This window comes from Vanessa tameamea, chromosome 13 (assembly GCF_037043105.1).
Source record: "Vanessa tameamea isolate UH-Manoa-2023 chromosome 13, ilVanTame1 primary haplotype, whole genome shotgun sequence".
Taxonomy (NCBI): Eukaryota; Metazoa; Arthropoda; class Insecta; order Lepidoptera; family Nymphalidae; genus Vanessa; species Vanessa tameamea.
Genome location: NC_087321.1, coordinates 6,532,719 through 6,557,581, shown reverse-complemented (window position 1 = coordinate 6,557,581; position 24,863 = coordinate 6,532,719). Strand labels below are relative to the sequence as shown.

Below are 24,863 nucleotides of genomic sequence, written 5' to 3'. Positions count from 1 at the left end.
ATATGTAGTTCGGTTTAATAATAATCAAATCTGTATATAGCAAAAATGAGCGCGTGTAATATAAACTATTAGTCAAGTCCTCGTACCAATGAACATTTACTGTTATCAACTCAAGATCTAGGTCTTTAAATAAACAAACTATCCGCAAACGTGGCTAACAATTAGAATGTACTCTTTAGAATGAATGAAATATTTATATTTAACATTTCTAAATACTATATCGAAATTAGCTTTTCCTTACTTTAAGAAAAGTTTCGAGAAGAAAATATCTTTCACAAATTTTCCTCGTAAATGGTCACCCCAGCGCTATTTGGTATCGATCGGTGGCTAAACAAAAGAGACGTAGATATCACTTCGCCCTCTTCGTGTTTGTCGCATAAAAATGGGAAAGTAACTAAACACACTGTAGTTCGCTATTTTGAATTTACTTTTGTGACCAATCTGAATAAAAAAATATCTGGTGTTAATACAAAATGTAGGGTTGGCAAGAGAGTCAAGTGACAACTATAATCATCGTGAAAAAATAACAGTGATCACGGTAAGTCGCAAGTTATGAAATAGCTATATACTTACCTATATTTGAACAACACTCGACGATTTTTATTAAAACCTTAATCTACAATGCTACAGAAATAAAGCGAATATATTTGAATATGTTAAATATTAGTAGTATTTTATTGAATTGCATAATATTTGTGATCCATTTTATAAAATTGGCCATGGGACTCATGAATTCATTGGCTTTACCAAGTCAATTAAACGGAAGTAAAACGAAGGTCAGATCAATCCTCAATTTACCGAAGCCTTTTTAATTGTTACTCATTTACGGAATAAACATATAATGTTAAATTTTATACTCTATGATGATTTAATAATAACATATAATAATTAAACGTGATATTTAAAATATATTAACTAATTAACATAAATTGTTGTAGATTCTCAAAAATGCCAAGATAATAAAATAATAGTGTCAAAATGAGCAAGCTAAGCGTGTTAGGCGGTGGCGAAGCTTGTGGTGCGAGATGGACTCTGGGGGCGCTTCTCTTAGCGCCGCTCGCTGCCGCTAACTCTAGCTACTGTGCTGTGCCTGCTATCTTACTATTGGGCAGTTTTACTGTGTTAGCAAGTAAGACAATATTTCAGTCGGCCGATAATCATACGATTTAATATAAATTATATATGACACATTTTATATTTTTAGCGTTTACTTGCCGAGATCTAAAGAAATTAGCAGAATTGTTGCCCCCTTCTAAAACAGCTAGAGGTCGCAGAGAAAGAAATCTACGTTCTTTTGGTGATTTCATGGCTATGTGGATGTGTTTTCTCTCTCATCTGGTAGCAGTTGCTGTTTGCGCTAGGATTCTTAGTGCTACAGCTGATCATGTAACTGGCGGAAGGACAAGAAGATGGTTATTTGGATATGAAACAAGATCCTTGGGAGAACCCTGGCCCGATGTATTGGGGGTAACTGTTGTGATGGTCGTATGTGCCATGTTTATGTGCGGCTTAGAGGTACAACCGAAAAACAACTTATTATATTTTATGTTTTCTTTTATTGTGATATTTTCTATTGAGTGATTTTTTTTAGGAGAGTATGATGTTCACATTTATGCTATTGATTGTCCTTTATATATTTAGCCAATGCTTTGCTATATTTGGATTAATAAACTTGGACATAACCAATATAAAAATACCAATCCCTATAACTGTTTATGAGGTAATTATTATTTTATATTTGATTAATATATTATTATATATAAGATTAAAAAAACATAACAATTTTCATTTTAGCTGTTTGCTGCGGGAGCGCCGATTTCGTATGCCTTTTGTGTCGTATCGCCGCCAAAAGAGAATGAGACATTAAAAAAGAAATTAATAGTAATGGTTATTTTACCAACAATCGTGCTCAGCAGCTTATGTTTTCTCTACACTAATATGTTAAAAGGGTAACATTATTTATTACGCAGCAATGTTTCGTAAAAAGGTCGAACCTTACCTTATCTATGATAAATTTTTAGAACTAGTATTGACGCCGCTTTACCCGTCACTACATTATTGGAAGCAAGAGCAGCAGCTTGGATTTGTCCTGTATTGGCTGCTATAACCGTTGCCGGAGTTTGCTTAGCGTTAACGGAGCTTTGTCCAATACTTTTCTCCGTGCTAGTTGCCTTAGCGTCGCCAGAATGGAAGGTATTAACAAGATCAATGACCTATGAAAGCACCACTACTGGGAGCCCGGTATTGGCTGTTTTTACTGCAGGTTATTGACGCTTTTTCACATCAAACATTATAAATGTAATAAATTCGGTTTAGATTAATCTAAAGAATTGGTTTCTATTTTAGGCAGTCTCGCTGCGATTCTCGCATTTGCTTGTCCCTTGTCACATATGATAACGCTAATGAATGCTAGTCATTTACTAAGTGTTTCTATACAAGCGTTCCATTTTATTGTTATGCAATGTGTTCCTACGACTGAGCAAATGGAAGCTGGAGGTAGGTAAAATTAATAATCATATAAACGAAGTACCTATAACAGGCTTTACATATATATATTTTATATATATGTACATCTAATATAATGTTATATTGATATTTTCAGACGTAGAGTACAAACGACTTGGTAATGAAAATCCGTTACGAGCAGCAAAGTCATCTGAGAAAAAAGCTAAGCGTGGCTTATGGTTCATACCATCAGCTATTCGCCATACTAAAACTTTAGAAAGCATAAAATCAAAAGTAGGAAAAGGTATTTAACATTATTGATCACTATAATCACTGTAACCTTTTTATACAAAAAAGTAAACTGTTAATTTTTTACAATTCCAGAAACAGAAGATCGTGAATGTCTTCTCCTAGATGAATATTCAGGCTGTCCAACAGAAGAGACTGATCAAGCTACAAGTGGAAGTAGTGGAATAAGAGTTCTAACATTGGCGCAAGAAGAAGACATGGCATCGGATTTGGAACCAAGCGATGGGGAAATGTCATCGGGTGACGATTCGACGGATATTGATGCGGTTGTCAAAGAATACAGAGATAGGATACAGGTAAAATAATAATAGATGATGTATAATCTTCACAGTGTTTATAAAATATAACGGTTCTTTTGATTAGGTGGTAACAGCAATTCCTGAAGCTAACCTACCTACTCCTCCGTGCATGCGTGGAGCACGCTGGTCGGCAGTCGGCGCATTAATACAAGTTCTTGCAAACGCATTCATTGCTGTTGCATTCTGTGATGAAGCCTTACGAGTACCTATGTTTACGACTGGCATAATATGTAAGCGTCTCTACTTTAATAATAACTATTAATATTTGAATTGAATAAAATGACGCGTTGGAATCCCTCATGCTTGAATAAATCGCTAATAATAATATATATCGATTCTAGTATGGCTAAGCGGTACGCTTATAAGTACCTGGCAACCTGCTCACATTATTGGCATCAAGCGATTTCAGAAATTACAAGGGCCAATCACAATGACGTTATCCTTGCTGTTTCTTACTCCACTACTTCTTAGCTCTTGGCCTGCAATAATTCTCTTCGCTGGGGCTGGTTAGTACCTATATCAAGTATTAAGGTGTCCAATAAATCAACCATAAAGTAAAAAGTCTATATTTTTCTTAGTGAACCATAAAGTTAATGCTCTACATTTCGGCAATCATTGAAATGTATATGCCAGTAAAATCGATCAAAATAAAACTATTTCAAAATTATAATATATTTATTATAATATAATGTACGATTAAATTTAAACTTATGATTGTCTATTGAGTACATTCATCGTCATTTTAAACTTAATATTTTTAGTATTGTTTTTGATTGACACACATATTTAATTTTACAACCTGTTTCTGTATTAAGCACGTTCAGTCCTACAAGTTCTACTTCTTAATTATATAAAAACAGTATGTAACTAATTATATTAAATTCACAATTTATTTGTAATAATAATATGAATAATGTACATCCAATCTAAATTAGCTGTATTCTAGGAGTTGTTATATATGCTCGCTGTGAACGTTGGTGCGGAGACCTTGCGGTGCAACAAGCAAGGAGTACCATTGAAAGGCGCAAGATAAGGCATGTTTCAACGGCTGTACCTCTCACTGGCACACGTCTCACCCACATAGACACCGTTTATATTGCAAGGTAACCTTATATGTTCATGTTCTATATAATAGTACTTTTAAATTGTTTTAAAATATAAATATTTATGTACAGGTCAAAAACCACTAATTTATTTATTAATTTTCTGAAACGCCTTATGACTGTAAAATTGTTGTACAGAATGTTCTGTTTGTGTACCTTAAATCTTAATCTTATTTAACTGTTTATTTACTATATACTGATTATTACTACAGAGATCCTCCCGCATAGACCCTAATCTCACATAGCCTTCTGGCGTACTGTCAAATAATATAGATACTCGAAATCGAACTAATCAAAGACAATGAGATTTAGACATAGACAATTTTGCTACTATTTACTAATATTATATATCCGTAACAGTGACATTCCGTAAGATAAAAATGTATACCGCTTTTATTTTTACAGATGACAAGAAGATGACTCGGACACGAGTCTGGATAATCTAATAGATGAAGAAGACCCCGATGCTGAAATTGAATGACATGTACCGAAAACGATTATAATCGTCACTGAATAGAGAATTCTATTAAAACACTATACCAAAAACCGTTAACCAGTCCTGGTGTTAAATCCAATAGAAATGTATAAACATGTTGTTAAAGAATATTTGCAAAAATAATATTGTCAATTTAAAATAGCCTAATTTAGAATATTAATATTCTAGCAGTGTTAACGAGTTAATAAACGGAGAAGTAGGCATATAAATATTCATTTTACATTCGAGTATGCATATTAAATAATTATAACGCTTGTCCTTTTAAAATACTTCAAAAAATTTTAATACTAAATTGTAAGTTTCCTAACATCATCGCAATTAGTCAAATTAATTATTTATATACGCGCTCGATGTATTTATTATCAAAAGTAATGATTAAGATATAAAAATCATCCGTCCATAAAGTTGCATTATAGTAAATACATACTTCAAATTATGTGGTTAAGAAAGATTTTGATTTAAAAAAAAACACGACAATGTTATTTGCAAAAATAAAGAATTAATTGCTTTAAACTTATACTTTGTCATATTGGTTTTATATTACCGATAAATAAGCAACAATTGTAGCTATTCGACAAAAATAAAACAAAAAACAAGTTGAAAATTATTTGGAATCACTTTATTTAATGAGATAATATGAAATTCTATATATTACAAATGAGGTTGCTATTCGAAATGTTAGGTTACAATAAAATCAGGACCGACAAGAAGATAAAAACTATGGTTTTTATGTACAACATGAGTTATAGCTTTTTTGTTATGTCTACAAGTTGCGTCATCAACGGCATTTTTAAATGTAATGTAGAAATTGAGCAAATAAATAATTTTAAGAATAAATGCAAGCCATTGAAGCTTTGACCTGAACACTATAAAGCCCACCTCTAGTTTAACACTTTCATGATAATTGTAAGAGTTGATCAATGTATTTAAATCAAAGTAATTTTCTCAAAATCATATAATCTTTATTGATTAAAAAGTAATCCCAATATGTAATGTGCTTTCATATAATAGATATAAAAATATTTGTAGGGTTAAAGACGTTTGTAAATAAAGACATATTTTTGCACGTATGAGTTAAAAGCAAAATATGCTTTTAAATAAAAAAAGGATAGTGACTTTAAGCCATAGACAAACTGATTTAAAAAAATATACAACAGTCGCCTTTTATTGTTTTTGTTATTGTAACGATTCAATTTTTAAAGTATTTTACAGCGATTGGTAGGTAACGATTTACAACATAAATTAAATAAATTGGTACAATTATTTCTATTTTTGGGACATAAAATGAATATTTTTGTAGACTATGGTAATTTTTAATGTGAAATGGTTTAAATACTGCATAGCTAAAAATTATGAATATAGAGGGTTAACGGCTTTCGGCCTAATTAGGAGTAATAACTTCATAAATGTGCTGTAACTTGTCATTTGTCAGTTCAATTTGCAATTAAAAAAATGTGCTAAATAATATCAAAGTTTTATTTATCCATTTTAACAAATTATTTTCAATACAATTTTATTGATTTCATTTCTCTAACAAATAATATCTGTACATATTTTCAGCTCTCTTGTTATCGAAACATGGATTGAACTTGACTTCAATTACTTGTAGAAATCCTTCATTCAAAGTAGGCTCAACAAATTTGTTTCTGAAAAAAAAATTACAACATTAAATATATTTAAAAAAATGTTTTTGAGGTTTGGTCAAAGGAAGTGGGACAATGCAATATTAAGAAACAAAAAGACATTTAAAATATTTGGGAGAAAATAAAGTTTTACCCGAGATCAACAAATCAACAAAACCTATGTTACACTATCTGATCCAAGGGAATGCTATGATAATATTTTACACTCATCAATTAAGGGATAAAAAAGTAGAGAAAATAGAGGATGTGCAGTACACCTATCTTTTCAATCATATGGAAGTTTATACATCTTTCTATTTTATCAGTCAGCCTAACTAAACTTTTCCCAAAAAAAAATGACATACAAAACTGTTTAATGTTTGCATAAATTACTTTATTCACAATTCAGCAGATTCACCCATAATAATATATATCCCAATATTATTTATAATAGTAGATTTAAAAGAATACTCACTTATAAGTATGGAATACAATATCATTAACTGGCACATGCTTTATCTTCATAATCTCCCTGAACTTGTTATTATGTAACGCATGAGCCTTTGTAGTCATCATTCTGGCACAACGGCACTGAATCTTCATGTTTTTAGCGAGGGTCGTCCAGCGAGCCCTAGACTCTATATCTGGGTTAGTACTGTCAACAATGACACTTTTACCTTGCTGGAAATTGATAAGTCTCATAATAATCCTATTATTAAACTAAAACTTAAACTAACCTTAACTTAAAACTGATGTTTTCTCTAACATATAAAATACTGGTGTTGTGTATGTGTGTTAGTTCCCATGAAATTTTTGATTTTCAAGTTAAATGACAATGTTTATTAAAATGTCAAAATAATTTAGTGAATCTTAAATATCTTAAAGCATAAAAACAATTAAACTGTTGTTGTAAAAAATTACACTGTTTTTATGAGAACTATCTTAAATTTCTTGAGACACTGTGCTACTCTGATATAACCTATTACAGCTTTATTTGTCATAATCTGATTCATAATCAAGATCATAATATTCTTTATTCAAGTAGGTTCATGAAAGACATTTTGAATCACTATGTTACAGTATTGATTTAAATGTAAAGCTGCCGCCAGTTGGGAGAGCAATTTCTACTGAGAAGAACCACTAAGAAACTCAGTAGTTGCTCTCTGTCAACATTTTAATTACAGAATTTATGTTAATCAAGTACAATTAAATTTATAATATCCTGGCAGGAAATCAGCAAATACTAAATCCATGCTTTTTTATAATTAATATGATCTTATATTGAGTATTATGCATTAGTCATTTATTAAGGTCAAGTAAAAATTCAATCATAACATTGGCTTATTTAAATCAATTTCTAAATATGTAATAAAATAATATTACCATTTTACTATGAAGCAATGCCTAGTATAATTTATGAGATACCTGTAATAATTTAGTTGCTTCAGATGCACACTTTTGCCACGTACCCATGACATCACGACAAACAATTGCATATTTATTACCAGATCTCTCCACAATTTCTTTTGCTAAGAAAGATTTGCCACTACCAGGAAAACCAACTAAAACAAGTAACTGGAAAAAACGTAAAATATATTATAGGTAAATAATGTTTTTCAACATAATAAAAGGTTAGTATGATAAGCTTAATACCAGCATTATATATATTGGTACTAAGCTTATATATAAAAGTGTATTTATATAAGTTGAAAAACAATAATTTACAAATTCAAAAATTAAGTAAAGTGTAGCAATAACATATAAGCAAACTCAGCAACCACAACTACATCAACAATAATCTTTATAAAAACAAACATAAATATTATTATATTTTATCTTTACCTCTTTTTCTTTGCTTATTAAAGAATCATTGAATGCCTCTGGTTTTAATTCCTTGGGATTAAAATCAGGCCTGATCATTGGAACATTAGCTATGGAGTGACCGAGGAAAAACTGTTCTGGTGTATAAAATTTAAGTCCAAGATTTTCTGCTAATAGAATATCAGCCATAGAGTGATCTTTCTTTTTTCTTGGAGCCCAATTAACTGCTCTACCTGCAGCATCTCCGCAGAAAAAGCTAATATCCATGTTGATGGTGAGATTGTCATTTTTCTATAAGTTAGTATTTTTTATAAATTATGACATGTCAATTCTCAATAATGGGTTGAAGAAATATTGTCCATTTGCAACAAAAAAACATACAATATTTCTTCTAACATAACATAATGTTTAGTTTAAATAAGGCTAGGCTAGAAACAGAAATAAAACTTAATATTAATAGAAATGATGGATGTTTAATATTTCTTACACACTCTGCCATATATAGCTATGTCTTTAGGCAGTAGTGACCATCAGGTGCCCTATTTGCCAGTCGGCCTACTACCTCAATTAAAATATTATAGAATAATGTTTAGTTTCTTTTATAGGTACATGATAAAATCTAACCTGTTCAGCAAGTACTTTCCACATACCCGGTGCAGGCTTTCTATAAAATCCTTTCCCAGTTGCCAAATAAACTTGAATTGGAACATTTAATTTTGCAACTATACCCTCAATTTTCTTCTTAAAGTCATCAACTTTAACTCTTCCACTTCCGATTGGAGATTGATTACTCAATATAACAATTTTGTAATCTTCATTTAATTTTTCTGTTAACTTCTTCGATGCTTGAGGGAAAGCTATTTGCCAATCATTGGTATCAACAGGATGCACTTTGCCAGACTTTGTTTTAATCAATGTGCCATCCATATCAAATGCAGCTATTTTTTGGCTAGACTTAACACCCTTAGTGGTAAAAACATAAACTTCACCTCTGTCAACTTCTTCCCATATATCCTCCATGGCTTCTTTTATATTTGAGGATTGTTCGAGTTCTGATTGAGTTTTTGACTTTTTTCTTGGTGATATCTCATGCTTTTCGTCTTCAAGCTTCCTTTTATTATTATTAGATACTTCAGTGTCAGGAGGCGGATCAAAATCAATTACGTGTATGTAGTTATTCAATAAAATTTCAATTCTACTACCATGTTTCACTTTATACACTCCATTTCTTTGTAAAGCGAATCCGTCTAAGCCGGAAGGATTAATACCTATTGGCTTAATTTCGACTTCGCACTCTTCACAATCGGCCCTTAAAGTAACTATAATTAACGTGAGATTTTAAACATAAAATAACAAATTAATTTATATATTAGCTTACTTTGTTGACGAGAACACGACTGATCTTTAATTTTTGTGTCTTTACTGCGACCTATGAAAATTTCTACATTATGAGGTAATTTAATAGGCGCATGCGAATCTAATAAGCATCGTAAAAAACACTGGCGCAGCATAATAAATAATTGAAATTAAAAAAACTTTTATAAGTGATTGAACAATGGGAGCATATTTTCTTGTTGATAACAAATTAAGTACAACAAAATATTATTTATATTTAATTTATATTTTATATGAAAGTTTATTTCAAAATTTGAAAAGTAAAATGACATTGACATTAAGTTAAAATGCCTTCGCTCCACAATACACATTGAGTCGTGACTATGTATCCGGCCTATGTTGGGCCAATGTATTAGACCAATGTAGGTCTTTTAGCATTTCGGCGTATACTTAATTCAACATTGATACTGTTCGATAAAGATCAATGCACATCTTCACTTAATGCAGCCTCTTTATGTATTTCTACAGAACCTTCTGGCCTGAGGCCTCATTTTTTATATCTTAATTAAATAAGAAGAGACAAAATATGTGAAGACTGTTGGTGATAAGTGCCTAGATTAAAAAAGTCGCGTCCCAAACCGATACGATTCAGGTGGACAATTATCAAAGAAAACAAAAACACGTAATACGAACGTGTGCTGTTCTTCTATTGCCCTAGCCCAGCTTTTAGACCTAACGTGTACAGCAGATTTATCAATGAAAGAAAATAAAAATTAATCTGAATTTCTAAGTATTAATAATTCTTAAATCATAGAGTTATTAGTAAATATATGTAGAAAATAATAGCAATATATTTAAAATTTGGTTTGATAAATGATGACATAAATTCAAAATTATTATTATTATACTGAACAAAATAATTAATGAGTGCTTTGTAATTGGCAGCTTACAGCTCACTTGTCACTTGTCAGCTGACAGTTGACACTGTCATTCGCATCTTCGTTGCGTTTCTAAAGTTTACGTGTTATATGTGTGGACTTTTAGGATTAGTAAATACGAAATCCATACAAATAAATTTAACAATTGAAGGAAGAAATTGTATAATACTTGGAGTATTACACTTTATACATCAAATTCAAAGTATTTTTTAACAGTGACAATTAAGGTACAATTTAATTAACAAATTATTATTTTATATTAACTTAAAACTCAATTTCGTCAATTATTAACATGTGGGATTTTATATTTTAAAAATAAAATTTTCAGACACTGCACGACATAATAATGTCGCTGACAAAAAGAAAACGTTCAATGGAAAAAGAAGAATTGCTTGAAAATGGCGATACATCTTCAAATACCGGCCAAAGTAACATTAAAGGAGATGAAATCAATATAGCTGTGCTTTTATTTTTATATACTCTTCAAGGTATTCCCTTGGGACTAGCAGGAGCAGTTCCTATGTTATTACAGAATCGAGGAATAACATACACACAACAGGTGATATATTTGATTTTTTTTATAAGAATTAAAATCTCAGAATACATGAAGTTGACATTTATTATATGCTCAGTCATAAAAAATAATTACAATGTCCTAATAAAAATACCTACACGTGAAATGAATTACGACTTAACTTGCCATACATGATTATTTTTTATTGAAAGTGCTAAGATTCAATAAAAAATAATCTAATCAGAATATATTCAATCAAAAATTTTTTATTATTAATATTTACAATATATCGTTTTTTTTATTTTCAGGCTGAGTTTAGTTTTGTGAATTGGCCCTTTAGTGTAAAACTGCTCTGGGCTCCAATAGTAGATGCTATATTTTGGCCTGAATTTGGGAGAAGAAAAACATGGCTTGTGCCAGTACAATATCTCATTGGTATTGGCATGATCATAATGTCCAGCAGTATGACAGAATGGCTTGGATCGGATGAAAAAGCTCCCTCTATGACAATTCTCACTGTATCATTTTTATTGCTTAACTTCTTAGCAGCTACTCAAGATATTGCAGTCGATGGTTGGGCTTTAACTATGCTGAAAAGGTGATAAATATTTTATTTGTCACTGATACATTTATTTGACATAGGAAATCACTATTCACTTTAGTAAAGTTGATTATATTTTTATTTAGTTAATTTGAAATCTATAATTTTGAACTTAAGAATATTCTTATATTTAATTATATAATTAACATGAAATTACATATAGATTTTACAAATAAGTTTTAAAGATTCTATCAAATACCCGGTTTGAAATATGAATGAATTTATTTTTCTAGACGTAATGTGGGCCACGCCTCCACATGTAATACAGTAGGGCAAACAGCAGGATTCTTCCTTGGCTATGTCTTATTTTTGGCATTGGAATCTCCATACTTTTGTAACAAATATCTCAGAACCATACCTGAAGAAACCGGTCTTGTGACACTGGCTAGTTTTCTTTTATTCTGGGGCTGGGTATTTATTGTTACAACAACAATTGTTGCAATATTAAAACATGAAGCCAATGACCAAATTGAGCCAAAGGAAAGTCAACCAAAGGGCATGAAAGACATTGTAAATGCATATAAACAGCTCTTAACTATTGTAAAGCTACCGGCAGTGAAGACTTTAGCTCTGGTGCTATTTACTGCTAAGGTAAACTTATAATAATATAATTAAAGTATAAATGGATATTTATTTATACTTACTTTTTTTTTATATTGTTTTTTTTTAGCTTGGCTTCTGCGCAAGTGATGCAGTATCAGGCTTGAAGCTTGTTGAGGCAGGAGTTCCTCGAGAGGACTTGGCACTACTGGCCGTTCCATTAGTCCCAGTTCAAATTATAATGCCAGTGGTATGTACATACCTTCATTCTGATAATTTCTAAATTTATTTTATACTCTATTGTCTATTTTTCCCATTCACCTTAATTAATTTCTTTTTACAGATTCTTGCAAAACACACAACAGGACCTGCACCACTGTCTCTGTGGTTGCGTGCTTTTCCACTACGACTATTAGTTGGCCCCTTGGCAGCTGGTCTTGTTGCTCTTACACCAAGCCTCCTTGGTGACTCTGGCCCTTCATATTCTTATCTATTTGTTTTGATGCTACTTTATGTCTTCCATCAGGTTTGTTTATTGTTTAAATTATTTTTCAACTCCTATAATTACATGTTGATTATATTGTATAACAAGAATGAAATTAGAAATGCACTAATTATGTAAAAACTTATTTAAAAAAATCAAGCTTAAATTTTTTAATGTCTTTCTTCTACATATAATTTTAAGTTATAAATATTTGAAGTTAATACTTGCCAATACCAATATATGCTAAAACTAAAATAAAATATTTATTAGGACTTTTTTTTCAGACCTGCTTGTACTGCATGTTTGTGGCAGTAATGGCATTCTTTGCTAAAGTGTCAGATCCAGCTGTTGGTGGTACTTACATGACGTTGTTAAACACAGTATCAAATTTGGGTACCAATTGGCCTAACACACTTGCACTCTGGGCTATAGACCATTTAACTTATAAGACATGCAATGCACCTCAACTTACTGATAACACATGTGCTACACAATTAGAAACTGATGTAAGTTTTATAATACAATATAATAGAATATACATATAAATTCTTTAATTACGAAAATAGTTATACTAATACTTTTAAAAGGAGCATGATTTTATTTAATGAAAATATGATGAAAACAAAATTTTAAAGGTTGCAAGTGATAATTAAAATAACTTTCAATAATTTCTTCACAAAATGAAATAAAATTATAAAAATATATAATAAAATAACTATATTTTCTCCTTATTTGTAGGTCTGCAAGGCTAATGGTGGTTCATGTGACACAAAAATTGACGGTTTCTACATAGAAGTTGTTATATGTGTTGTGGCCGGCTTTCTCTGGCTGCAATGGGGAAGAAAAACCATCAGTCGGTTACAAAGATTGCCAGCCTCGGCTTGGCAAATTGGTCACAACAGATAAGACTGAATTGTATTACTGATTATGTAATATTATTTGTAATTAGTATAAGCACAAAACCGAAATTTCTAAGACCTCTTAAACATCATACAAGATCCTTAAAGTGGATTCTTTTGTATACAATTTCTCATTCCAAGGTTAGTAATAAATGAATTTAAAGTAAATATAATGACTTGTCTTTACTCTTTACAAATTTAAAATTTTGTTGTTGAGCAATAACATTATATTTAAATCGTAGTTTTTTATTATTTAAATATATATATATATATATATATGTATATATCTTATTGATTATAAATATAATTTAGGCGAATTTAATTGTGATATTTAACAAATTAATTTGTAATAATTATTTATAGATCATAATTATATAATGTATTTATTTCATTATTCTTGAATAGTACAAAAGACAATTTAGTTTTATCAAAATAACATAGTATTATTTTTGTTTTATCTTGTTTGTGTGAATACAGGGAAATAAAAGTGGATATATTATCTATAATTTATTTATATACACATCAACATTTCTTAAAATATACAGTTTACACTTATAACATTAAATTTGACAACATTTATGCAATTGATTCAAAATGAATTAAAAGTACATAATCATATGTATTATATATAAATATATATATATATATATATATGTGTGGATGCTCAAACTTTAACATAGTAACAATAATCGATTTAAACGTGACTGCTAATATACAATTATAATATATAGTGATCGTGTTAAAGTAATAATTTCAAAATCATAACATAACACTCAAGCGATAAATAAGTATTTGAATAAAGTTAACAAATAAATAAAAAACCTTTTTTCATAGACACAATCTGGTTCATTATATACTTACCTATTCGTAGCAAATTATAATTCTTTGTTGGTTACGCATTTGACCATGAAATAAATTATAATATTTGGTTGTAAATATATGAACTTATAATAATAAAGTATTTTAATTTTTCTCCTTGGAACCTATTTGATAAACATGCATCTAATAAAAATTTGAATACAGAATTATGTTAGTTTTTAATTTCAACTTTTTTATAACATGTGCTTAATTTGGCAACTTCATACATAATATTATATAGAAAAAATACTTTAAAAAATATCTGTTATAAAATGATAGATTAATTATTGTTCTTCTTAAAAATCCTATATTTAATTTTGCGCAGAGTGCTAAAACATATTTGTGCTATTAATTAATTTATGCATTAATTATAATTCGAAATGTGTATAGGATATTTGAAAAATTGAAAAACGTTGATTATGTGTTATAGATTATAAAATAAAAAACATTTAAATTATGTAAAATAAACACTTAAAAACGTTTTAAACTTCGAGAATTATATTTTATAGATATTGGTACATGTAACGACTATAATCGATTTTTTTATCGCGTATATGTATGAATAATTTTTCTATTTACATACTACTACGATTATTATTTATAGTTTATAATAATTATGTTTAACAATAGAATAATGCAACAAGAGTGTTAACGCACTCACTTACCACCTTCCCTTTATTACAAATAAATCGAAAAACGTTCTATTTGGTGTCAATAAAGCGAGTCATTCGCTCATAATAGGGTATTTTCGGTAGTGAAAAATAAATTATTAAATTTGATAAAAATAGAAATATACTTGAATAGTTTGAGTTTGAGTCATGAGCGCATTATTAATTAATTATATTGAAATTAAGTCGTAATGTTTAGTCTGTATATCACGTGACCTAAAACACGACCCGCAATGATGTGGCGTCAGATAGGCAAAAACTGTCATTCCAATATCATCTGACACTTTGATAAACAACTTTTCTGGAGATTTAATGCTATTATTTTACATTTCACTCCAACAATAGTAATTGTAATTCATTATTTTCCCAAAAAAACAAATATTTATAGCTATTAACGTTGAATGAGTGATTATGAGTGCCAATCGTACATACACAACTGTTGTTTTTATCAATATGACGTCACTAAAATGACTGACAGCGTTATTGCGGGAATAAAAAAAAGTTTAAAATATAATTTAATTGTATGGCAAGAAAACGTGTTTATTTGCTGAAATATATTTTTTGTGGCTTTTTTTTGAGAAAAAAAACATGTTGAAGTACTTTTTCAAACATAATAGAATACCCTATTATGACAATCTTTCAGTAAGTGAATTAGGGTTACAATGTCGAAAAAATGGCGGTGTAACAGTCAAGCCTAAAGCCATTACGATAATCTAGCTAATGTTTTTTAATATTCAGGCCATAGTATATTTTGGCACCCGCACTGCGAAAGTTATCCGCGGACCGCGGTCCGCTTGGTTTTATTTTCGTAATTTTTATAAATGTTGTTATTGTACGTGTAGGTACATGCAAGCACTAGCCATTGAAATTCGCGTGATAAACAATTTGTGGTCACAGTGCGGTGCGGATTTAAACGAAATACGATTAACAAAAAAATAATAATTGCAAAATCACCTATCGTAAAATCAACCACCGACTGTGAGAGCGTTAGATGTGAACGCTTAGCCTACAATTTACTTTTATACGATCTGCTTCTATTAGATTGACGTACATATGAATATAAAAGTAAAAGTAACAAACTTTTTTCCTATGAAGTAGTTCTTTACTTTATTACATAACTGTTTCCTAAGTAGATTTCTATTTGCCAAATAATCATTATCAGCAACGTTAAAAAATGCAAATTTGAAAAATAAATTAATAGATCTATATCCAAAACCTTACATAATTTTCAACTCCTGCTAAAAATCAGAAAGGTATAAATAGTATAATTTTTTTATTCAAAATTATTCATCTTTAAAAATCTGTTAAAAAGCTGAAAAAAGTTTTGTATAGTATTATTATTAAATAATTATATTGTAGTAAAACAAAAATAGTGTCATTAGAATAAGCCTCGGGCCCTAATTATCTAGACTCTTTATATGTATATTTACTAATTTCTTTCCAGTGGCAAATTTGTATGTAGCCTCCAATCAAAACAAAAAATCCAATTAAATAAATCTAAGCTTGTAAATTCAAATACTTAGAGAAGTTAACACATCAAATAGTTTCAACATAAAACTTTAATAAACTTTGGAAAACTATCCAATATTTAAAATCACGGTTCCCGCCTGGCGAGCTCATCGTCGCATATGATTGGTTTACGATCATCACTCTTACTGCCGCGACCCAAGCGTCCCACCCTTCTCGCCAAAGAACTAGTTTTATCGACGGAACCCCAGCTGTGGGCGGTGCCGCTGCCAGAGCGAGAGAGCAGGCCTGTAACACCCTCTCCCAGCTTGGTGTGATGGATCCCGTACAGGAAATATAGGAGAAGACCTGGAATATAGAAGTAATAAAAAATATATTTCAGGTTCTATTCCAAAGACAACTAACTAACAAACAAGACACTATCACTTAATTTTTAGAACACCTCCTCTCTTTACCTTGCCTTGGGAATAAAAAGTAATTAAAAGCAGGCCCACGTAGGATATTTTATGATAGATATACGATTTTCAACTAGCAATATTAGCGTTGGCAAGCTGATTCTTTGCTCAAAGTACTATAAGAAAGCTGGTGACAATGGTTCCAACTGTATTAAAATTTGTTATTCATATCTGAGAGTAAAATACACACAACCAATTATAAAAAAAATATACCTTTAACATGAATCCTTTCATTTTGCGTCGTTTGCAACATAAATTAATATTTTATGTTACGACATACGGTAAAACTCTATTAAATATTGTTGTTAATCGGTGATAGGGCTGTAATGGATGGCCAATAGTGCTCACAGTGCCAACGTCTATAGGCTGTGGTGACCACTTACAATCAGGTCAATTGTCAGCCTAATAAACTATTGTTAGGGATATCACATATTAGTAAAAAGTATTCTGTAATAATTTTCTGATCTGATTATGATCAGTAAGTATATAGCAACCAAAAAATACTGAGAATGCAAAAGTGATAACTACACAACTATTTAAAAGATTAATCTAAGATAATTCCTTACCAAATGTCATCCAAATAGTGAAACGTGCCCAAGTAAGAGCATTGAGGTTGATCATTAGTTCTACGTTCAGCATGACGCTAGCGGCCGGCAGTAAGGGCACCCAGGGCACTCGGAATGGTAACCGCGCGGGGCTCTGTTGATGGGCCCATATTATAACCAAACCTGTGAAAATTAACTTTTAATTTAACGATTTAAGGCAAAATATTTTTAAAGATAAAATAACTGGAGGACGCCATATTTTTATATTATATCAAGCAGTACATAAGGCAATTTGCGTATAATATATCCTCTTTCTATATTTAATTTGGTTCGGGGAAAATATGAAATATTACTCTTAGGATTTATAGTGGTTCTATCTTTTACCAAAAATAATAGATTATGTAAGATATTAGTAGTACCTAAATAGCCCTTTTGATATTTTCTTTGGGTAATAATTGTACTTTAAACACCAAAATTTAATATAGCATTTCCTCTTTGAAAACAAAGTCCCATCTTTTTAAGTAATTAGTCGTTTTTTCCTCCTAAGCTAACTATCACTAGAATTTTTATAGACATATCACATATCAGCATATTGAATAATACAAAACTAAGGGTATTTTCGGCTCATTTTTGCAATATTTTTTTAATGATTTATCTACATAACTGATGCACGTTAATCGCGATGAAACCTCTCTTTATCCCAATAAATCAGTGCAGGACGCGACGTTATTCGGCACGTGTGTGTGTGTTTTGGACAGTTCTCCTCAAAACACAAGACACAGGGAATATGAGATGCGTACAGGGCATATTTATCGGTAACGCCCAATCTAGCAAGGTCATCGAATTATATCCACCTCTTAAAAATCTTTTATTTTAGCTGTTTCAAAACAAAAAGATAACGTATTTTTAGTTTAAATAAAATAACGGCGGTTCTCGCTTTTTAATGTATTTAAATTTCGCTATAAACAATTGTTAGATACAATAGTTATAAAGACTTTAGTACTCACAAGCAATGATTATGAAACTCAGCACAAAGTCGGGCAACAGTGCCCACAGACCAGCGGGCTCCGCTAAGAAGTGGTTATGTGCGCATAGCGCTGCAGCGGCAGCCGTAAAGATATACACGCAGCTGGTGACCGCACTTCCGGGCGCGCGTCCCCCCGCCAGCGGCTCAAGCCATGCATACTGTGCGCGCAGGCGACCCACCGTCAGTGCTTCGAACATCTGGTGAGTTATTGTTCAACATAAATATTTCATCGAACAAACTTCGATCTGATAGGTACAATAAGGTCAAATAAAATTTTGAATAAATTAAAAAAAAATACCTCCGAAGAAGAAGATCCACCGTCAGTTCCTGGAGTACCGGTTGCAGAGCTATCTTCCCTATCTATGGGTGAATCCAAATGAGGCGAGCCGAAAATCTTGTCTTCTGGAGGTGGCGTTGGCCGATATCGCAGAATAATAACGGCTGCACTAACGATCGTATATGCTAACAATGTGCCAATCGACATAAACTCTACAAGTTTCTCTAAATCGAATAATAATGCAATAAAAGCTGATGATAATCCCGATATTATAAGATTCGAAATAGGAATTTGTGATTTATTGTTAACATCGCTAAGAAACCCGAACAAAAGTCCGTCGGCTGACATAGCATATAAGCAACGAGGTAAAGAGAATAAAGAACCTAACAAAGTTGTAGTCATTCCACAAACTGCACCAACCGCTACTGCATATTTTGCCCAGTCGGCATGTACAGCACCTAACGCTGCAGGTAAGGCAGCATCTGGATTAATACTGGTATAAGGCACCATCAAAGTTAAAGCTATCGCAACAAGAATGTACCCAAAAGCGACCATGGCCATCGATAAGATGGTTGCTATAGGAATGGAACGTGAGGGGTCTTTTGCTTCTTCACTAGAGGCAGATATACTATCAAAACCAACAAATGCATAAAAACAAGTAGCTGCACCAGCAAGAACTCCACTAAAACCGAATGGCATAAAACCACCGTTCTTTTCAGACCAGTTACTCAGGTCAGCGTAATAGAATCCAAGAAATATTACCAGAGAAATTACAATAAGATTTAATATTGTAAGTCCATTGTTAATATATGCTGAAGTTTTAACGCCCACTGCTAATATTAAAGACGCTACAATACAAATAAGAAATGCTAACACATCAGGATATCTACTAAGAAGAGTTTCATGTAGATCGCCTGTTACAGCTATCGTTGCATTGCTTATTGCACCATCTAGCATTGCATCTAAATATCCCGACCAAGCTCTGGCAACTGATGCAGCACCTAGAAAATAAAATAACTTGTATATAAAAAAAACTATTCCCTTTATATGCGGTGGCCTTGTTTTTGGAACACTTGGATTTTAAATAACATCGTTAATAAACTACAGGCAACCAAGTTTCTCGTTTTGCTTCTATTCGTATATCTCGTGCTTAGCGGTACCTGGCTTGACAATATCATGAGGAAAGTGCCTCAATAAATAAAAATATTATGTCGAAATGGTTCTGTCGAGTAAATACTGAGGAACAGTATAATAAATGATTTCATTGTGACTATCAATCATCAGTACATGAACAGCGAGTTACTATAATTTTAATAAACAAAAATTGACAAAAATGTTGTCGCTTACCGATCATATACTCGAGTACAATGTTCCAACCAATAATAAACGCCCAAAATTCTCCAATGCTGACATAAGTATAAGCATAGGCACTTCCAGCCCTCGGTATTCTCGTGCCAAATTCAGCATAGCATAAGGCAGCTAGCGTAGATGTAATACCAGCTAAAAGGAAACTTAGAGCTGTTGCCGGCCCCGCCATATTACGGGCAACTGCTCCGGTTAACACATAAATGCCAGCTCCCACCATATGACCTACACCTATAAGAAAATTTGACCAGCCTTCATATAAGTAAATCAATCATTTGAAAAATAACTTCACAATTCTAAATTGATACATTTTTAACTATACTTAAATATATATACTTTATTTTCATATTACTTACCTAATAAGGTAATATCAAAAGTTGTAAGACATCGGTTAAGTGGAGTATCCAAGGAGTCACCATATATAGGCTTACGTCGGTTCATTTTATGACAGAACCCTGAGAGTACATGTCCCAGGATTTTATGCCTGGCGCCTGGCATGATAAGGCCTGCAATTAATGCAAATTGTATTTCAAAAAGATGTACATAATTATAATCTAATAGCAAACTAAAAGTAGAAAAATTGTTCCTGTGACAACTTCTTTATATCTTTTCAAAGAACAAAAGTGCATTTACATAACCTAATGTCGTAAAATAATAACACTTGAAATCTACGCGTCACCATGATAGATTAACTAAGTTAATTTATAAGGGATTCCAATACGTACAATATATTTATGTTTTTTCTTAAAATACACGATTATTAATACTATCTATCAAACCAGCTGACGATGTTTGCAATGTTCCAATGATAGGCTTGATGAAAAATTCTGCGCGCGCATACAATCGATTTCTTTGGATTGAGCGCAATTTTATTTACGTTGTATCCAAGTAATACATACTGAAAATTCTACTGGGAATAGCTGCTATTATTATAAAAAATGAATAGTTAATTAATTAATCTTAATTAAGTCATAAACCTTTTAATAGAATGGCCTGTGGAATACTTTTTTTGTTTTTTTATATAAAAGGTACGAAAATGTAAGGAAACGAAAAAATTAAAAAAAAATACTGGGTGTAGTCATAACCGTTCAAGTAAACCTAAATATTTACTATGCTAAGACTTGAATTTTTTGACTATATATAACACAAACTATAATGTAAGACATAAAACCGACAGTTAAATGTTAATCGACCGTAATAGAACTTTCTAAATAATTAAATTAAATTAAATTAAAGCAATACTTACTTGTATACATGGGTGCATATCGTCAACTATCAGAAAAAGAGGCTTTTAAATCATATTCAAAGTAGATAGTCTTTAGTAAATACTAAAGTAAAAATGCTAAAAACAGTTATTGACTAATATGAATCGAAAACTTACTATTTCCATAAAATCATTATTCAGTCGTCTCAAGGATCCGCAAGGATCTAATATCAGCCCACTGCTTTTACAAACTAGTGTCAGGGAGCTTTTTTTATTTATTGTATACAGGTTTGCTTAAAATATACTGTAACATTTATACTATTGCAACTCTAATAGGTATAATTTGAAAAAAGGTTTGGATAGATGATTTATTCAATAGATTTTAACGTTTATTTAATTAAGTATGAGTATGAGAAATTGACTAAGTACATTGAATATTCGCACGTTGCAATCGACGACGCGTCTTGCGATTAAAACAATGGAAATCATATGGAATTATACTAATGCATGCGGGCAGCGGCGAGTAGCATGGTGGCGAGAACTAGGAATAACATCGTGGTAGAAATATCTAGGAACCAGAATCGTTTAGTATTCGCCGCAAAATAATGGACACAGAATTTTTCATAGGTGTGCTTAAGTTACTGCAAAACCTATAGTTTCTACTTAATATATTTCATGGCTTCAAATCTTTTACGGATAATTTATCGATCAAAGTCAAAGTCAAAAATCTTTATTCAATATAGAAGTGTTTACTTGCTTATTGATAGTCAAAAATCTACCACTGGTTCGGAATTTAACACCTCGGACCTGAGAAGAACCGGCGAAAGAAACTCAGCGGGATATATATTTTTTTCCATGTTACATGTACAATAATTATTATATTTTAGTTATTTGAAACAACCCGGATGCGATCATTTCATTCTCAAGGTGTGCAGTCAACTAAAAAGTCATTAGTGTTGTAATATCCTTTAGCACACAAACGCTCTTTAACGATTCTATTAAATTTTATAATTGAATAATTTTGAACGTTTTCTGGGATCCTGTTGTAAATACGTTGCCCCAAAAAAGAGTTACTAACCCTGTGTAATCAAGTACTTGGAGTAACAAGTTTATTCTTGTTCCTAGTATTAATAGAATGTACGTCACAATTTCTGGGAAAATCATTTATGTTTTTGCGTACATACATAACACTATCAAAAACAAAATTGAGAAGTGACAGTCATTATTTTAATTTTTTTAAATTTACTTCTTAACGAATTTTTTGGGCCCAGGTTATAAATTGCACGAATAGCCCTCTTCTGCAGTACAAAAATGGTATTAATGTCAGCTGCATTACCCGAGACTAGGATGCCATTCGACATTATATTGTGGAAATACACAAGGCGAGCCGTATCCACATCAGTCAAAAGTCTATTTTTTTTATCGCATAGGCTGCAGAGCTGAGTCTATTCGCCAATTTATTTATATGGGGGCCCCATTGGAGCTTAGAGTCTATTGTCATACCAAGGAACTCTGTGTATTCTAAAACATCTTATGCTTCCCCGTTTAAAAGTACACTCGTTTTGACACATCTTACATTGGGAGTAGTGAATTTAATACATTTTGTCTTTTTACTATTTAACATTAAATTATTAACACTAAACCAATTTACTATTTCAGAGAGAGCATTATTCACATCGTCATATATTGAAAGACGTATTTTTATTTTAAAAATTAAAGAAGTATCATCAGCAAACAATACTATCTCGAGTTTATCACCTAGGAAATGTGGCAGGTCATTTATATAAACAAGGAAGAGAAATGGTCCAAGAATTGATCCTTGAGGGACCCCCACAGTAACTGGAGACCCGGGAGATCTGCTTCCATTTACATCAACCCTCTGAATCCGATTGCTCAGATACGAAATCAGAAGACTGAGTGCAGTGTCCCTAATTCCATAATGACGTAGCTTCCTGACCAAAGTTTCGTGTTGCACACAATCAAAGGCCTTAGATAAATCACAAAATATCCCTAAGGCATCCTGTGACTTCTCCCAGGCCCTGTAAATATTTTTAACGACCTCAACACCAGCGTCAGTTGTCGAGCGACCCAGTTGGTAAATATGTTGTCAATACATGTTGCAGTGGATTCAGTGATTCTAATTGGCTCTAAGAATAAGTGAATGAGGTTATATGAATATAATAATGATCTGAATCTAATACTTGTGCTACAGTTTTCTAATAAATTTATGTGACTTCATCACCACAAATAAAAATATATTTACTTGATCCAGATAATTTTAATAATGCACTTTCCAATATTTTCTCAAATGCTTCATATAACCGCTAGGAGGTCTGTATACGCATACAACAATGACATGCTCAAGCTCTGCACTGGCTATTTCAAGGCTATTTCAGTCTGCTCAATAGAAAGGCTCACAACATCCTTACGTTCTTTAAATTTTAGATTTTTGTTAATAAGTATTAATGAGCCACCACGTATAGATTTTTTTCTACTGAACATACTAGCCATCTGGTGACCACTGAAGTTAAACATAAATTGATAATTTACAAGCCAATGTTCTGTTATACATAAAATATCGATGGCATTACTGTATATGAATAACTCAATTTCTAAATCTTTTCCTGTCATTCCTTGAATGTTTTGGTGCACCAGGTTTACAAGGTTACTATTATTATTGTTTATTTCTAATTTTAAAATTTAGGAATTTATCCAAGGATAAATTACTATTAGGTAAATTAATATTAGTATTAATAATACTTGAGACTACCTCTATTGTCTTAAAATTCAATTTAAATTACTTTTATCAGTGTTAATATAAATTAAATTATTATTTTTATTATACATATGATCCTTGGTAACATTAGACATAAAATAATTATTAATATTGTAAGCAATTAGGTTACCAATATGTCTTCTGGATTTTATTGGTAGGTACATAGTACCCTCTGTCAACTTCAATCTATATATATGAATTTATTAATGTCAAATAACATAAAGTCATTGCTGCAATGTCAGGTCAAATTGTATAAATATACATTTAAGTCATAAATATGTAAATTCTATGCATCTGTGAAGGTATGTAAATATGGAAATGTACTAATTATAAATTTGCATTTCTTTTGATTTTGAACCCCAATTACAGACCTATAGCCAACCTCCTTGTTCTCCAAGATAATGGAATCTATCATTAACGGTCAGCACCTGCGGTACATAGACGTCAATCTCAATTTTTTAGCGGTCAACGCTCAAAAGTCACCATTTGTCATATGTCGATTTGAGAACATTCCAATTGCTGCCACAGCTAGTATCGGAATACTTGGCATTAATGTTTCAAACCTCTTTCAGTTTCACGTTCAATTGAAAGGTAGAGCTAAATTGGCACCTATAAATCTTGGTGTGCTTAGCAAGGCAAGTTGGTACTTCATGTCGGCCCATCCCATAAAACTATACAAAACGCAAAAAAAAAACACAAATGAATACAAGTTTCCGTAATATGAAATCCGCACCGCGCGAACTCCATCACTGCCTGTTCACGTGCCCAGGCATTAAGATTAGGTTGACATGAAATGATTTTATTATGGGTTTATG

General features: G+C 31.5%; 4 protein-coding genes across 5 annotated transcripts; 2 read left to right on the top strand and 2 right to left on the bottom strand.

Annotated features, from left to right (window-relative positions):
* Nucleotides 1–337: 337 nt before the first annotated feature.
* On the top strand, nucleotides 338–5,101 carry LOC113397953 (uncharacterized). Of its 2 annotated transcripts, XM_064216637.1 has the most exons (13): nucleotides 339–538; nucleotides 939–1,129; nucleotides 1,205–1,515; nucleotides 1,592–1,720; nucleotides 1,795–1,949; nucleotides 2,022–2,263; nucleotides 2,347–2,496; nucleotides 2,603–2,749; nucleotides 2,830–3,050; nucleotides 3,118–3,283; nucleotides 3,395–3,559; nucleotides 4,000–4,156; nucleotides 4,562–5,101. In XM_064216637.1, the coding sequence occupies exons 2-13, from the start codon at nucleotides 979–981 to the stop codon at nucleotides 4,563–4,565; spliced, it is 1,998 nt and encodes a 665-aa protein (XP_064072707.1). In that variant the 5' UTR covers nucleotides 339–538; nucleotides 939–978; the 3' UTR covers nucleotides 4,566–5,101. The 2 variants fall into 2 exon arrangements, with proteins under 2 accessions (XP_026492268.1, XP_064072707.1); XM_026636483.2 differs by lacking the exon at nucleotides 4,562–5,101 and having other exon boundaries at nucleotides 338–538; nucleotides 4,000–4,160.
* A 1,002-nt stretch (nucleotides 5,102–6,103) lies between these two features.
* On the bottom strand, nucleotides 6,104–9,774 carry LOC113397954 (uncharacterized protein F21D5.5). Its single transcript, XM_026636484.2, has 6 exons — nucleotides 9,474–9,774; nucleotides 8,720–9,414; nucleotides 8,117–8,386; nucleotides 7,700–7,849; nucleotides 6,750–6,955; nucleotides 6,104–6,298 (listed from the first exon to the last, which is right to left on the bottom strand). Exons 1-6 carry the CDS (start codon nucleotides 9,604–9,606, stop codon nucleotides 6,175–6,177), a joined length of 1,578 nt encoding a protein of 525 aa, XP_026492269.2. The 5' UTR covers nucleotides 9,607–9,774; the 3' UTR covers nucleotides 6,104–6,174.
* Nucleotides 9,775–10,433: 659 nt separating this feature from the next.
* Nucleotides 10,434–13,579, top strand: LOC113398026 (acetyl-coenzyme A transporter 1). Its single transcript, XM_026636586.2, has 8 exons — nucleotides 10,434–10,595; nucleotides 10,697–10,927; nucleotides 11,191–11,480; nucleotides 11,717–12,074; nucleotides 12,154–12,273; nucleotides 12,367–12,549; nucleotides 12,792–13,013; nucleotides 13,246–13,579. The coding sequence occupies exons 2-8, from the start codon at nucleotides 10,715–10,717 to the stop codon at nucleotides 13,411–13,413; spliced, it is 1,554 nt and encodes a 517-aa protein (XP_026492371.2). The 5' UTR covers nucleotides 10,434–10,595; nucleotides 10,697–10,714; the 3' UTR covers nucleotides 13,414–13,579.
* Nucleotides 13,580–16,438: 2,859 nt separating this feature from the next.
* Nucleotides 16,439–20,812, bottom strand: LOC113398025 (cationic amino acid transporter 4). The gene is made up of 7 exons (XM_026636584.2): nucleotides 20,794–20,812; nucleotides 20,425–20,574; nucleotides 20,051–20,299; nucleotides 18,725–19,704; nucleotides 18,407–18,623; nucleotides 17,421–17,582; nucleotides 16,439–16,747 (listed from the first exon to the last, which is right to left on the bottom strand). Exons 2-7 carry the CDS (start codon nucleotides 20,564–20,566, stop codon nucleotides 16,527–16,529), a joined length of 1,971 nt encoding a protein of 656 aa, XP_026492369.1. The 5' UTR covers nucleotides 20,567–20,574; nucleotides 20,794–20,812; the 3' UTR covers nucleotides 16,439–16,526.
* Between the last annotated feature and the right edge of the window lie 4,051 nt (nucleotides 20,813–24,863).

Bases quoted from the DNA above. Each gene is read 5' to 3' on its own strand.
- LOC113397954 (XM_026636484.2), bottom strand. From the start codon at position 9,606: ATGCTGCGCCAGTGTTTTTTACGATGCTTATTAGATTCGCATGCGCCT. The intron at 9,415-9,473 runs GTAAGCTAATAT...CGTTAATTATAG, and splicing joins GTCGTGTTCTCGTCAACAAA to TTACTTTAAGGGCCGATTGT. The intron at 6,299-6,749 runs GTGAGTATTCTT...TTTTTTTTTCAG, and splicing joins ATTGTATTCCATACTTATAA to AAACAAATTTGTTGAGCCTA.
- LOC113397953 (XM_064216637.1), top strand. From the start codon at position 979: ATGAGCAAGCTAAGCGTGTTAGGCGGTGGCGAAGCTTGTGGTGCGAGA. The intron at 1,516-1,591 runs GTACAACCGAAA...GATTTTTTTTAG, and splicing joins TGTTTATGTGCGGCTTAGAG to GAGAGTATGATGTTCACATT. The intron at 2,750-2,829 runs GTATTTAACATT...TTACAATTCCAG, and splicing joins AAAATCAAAAGTAGGAAAAG to AAACAGAAGATCGTGAATGT.
- LOC113398025 (XM_026636584.2), bottom strand. From the start codon at position 20,566: ATGCCAGGCGCCAGGCATAAAATCCTGGGACATGTACTCTCAGGGTTC. The intron at 20,300-20,424 runs GTAAGTAATATG...ATTTTCTTATAG, and splicing joins TTTTGATATTACCTTATTAG to GTGTAGGTCATATGGTGGGA. The intron at 18,624-18,724 runs GTATTTTTTTTT...ATAACTCACCAG, and splicing joins GTGGATCTTCTTCTTCGGAG to ATGTTCGAAGCACTGACGGT.
- LOC113398026 (XM_026636586.2), top strand. From the start codon at position 10,715: ATGTCGCTGACAAAAAGAAAACGTTCAATGGAAAAAGAAGAATTGCTT. The intron at 10,928-11,190 runs GTGATATATTTG...TTTTATTTTCAG, and splicing joins GAATAACATACACACAACAG to GCTGAGTTTAGTTTTGTGAA. The intron at 12,075-12,153 runs GTAAACTTATAA...GTTTTTTTTTAG, and splicing joins TGGTGCTATTTACTGCTAAG to CTTGGCTTCTGCGCAAGTGA.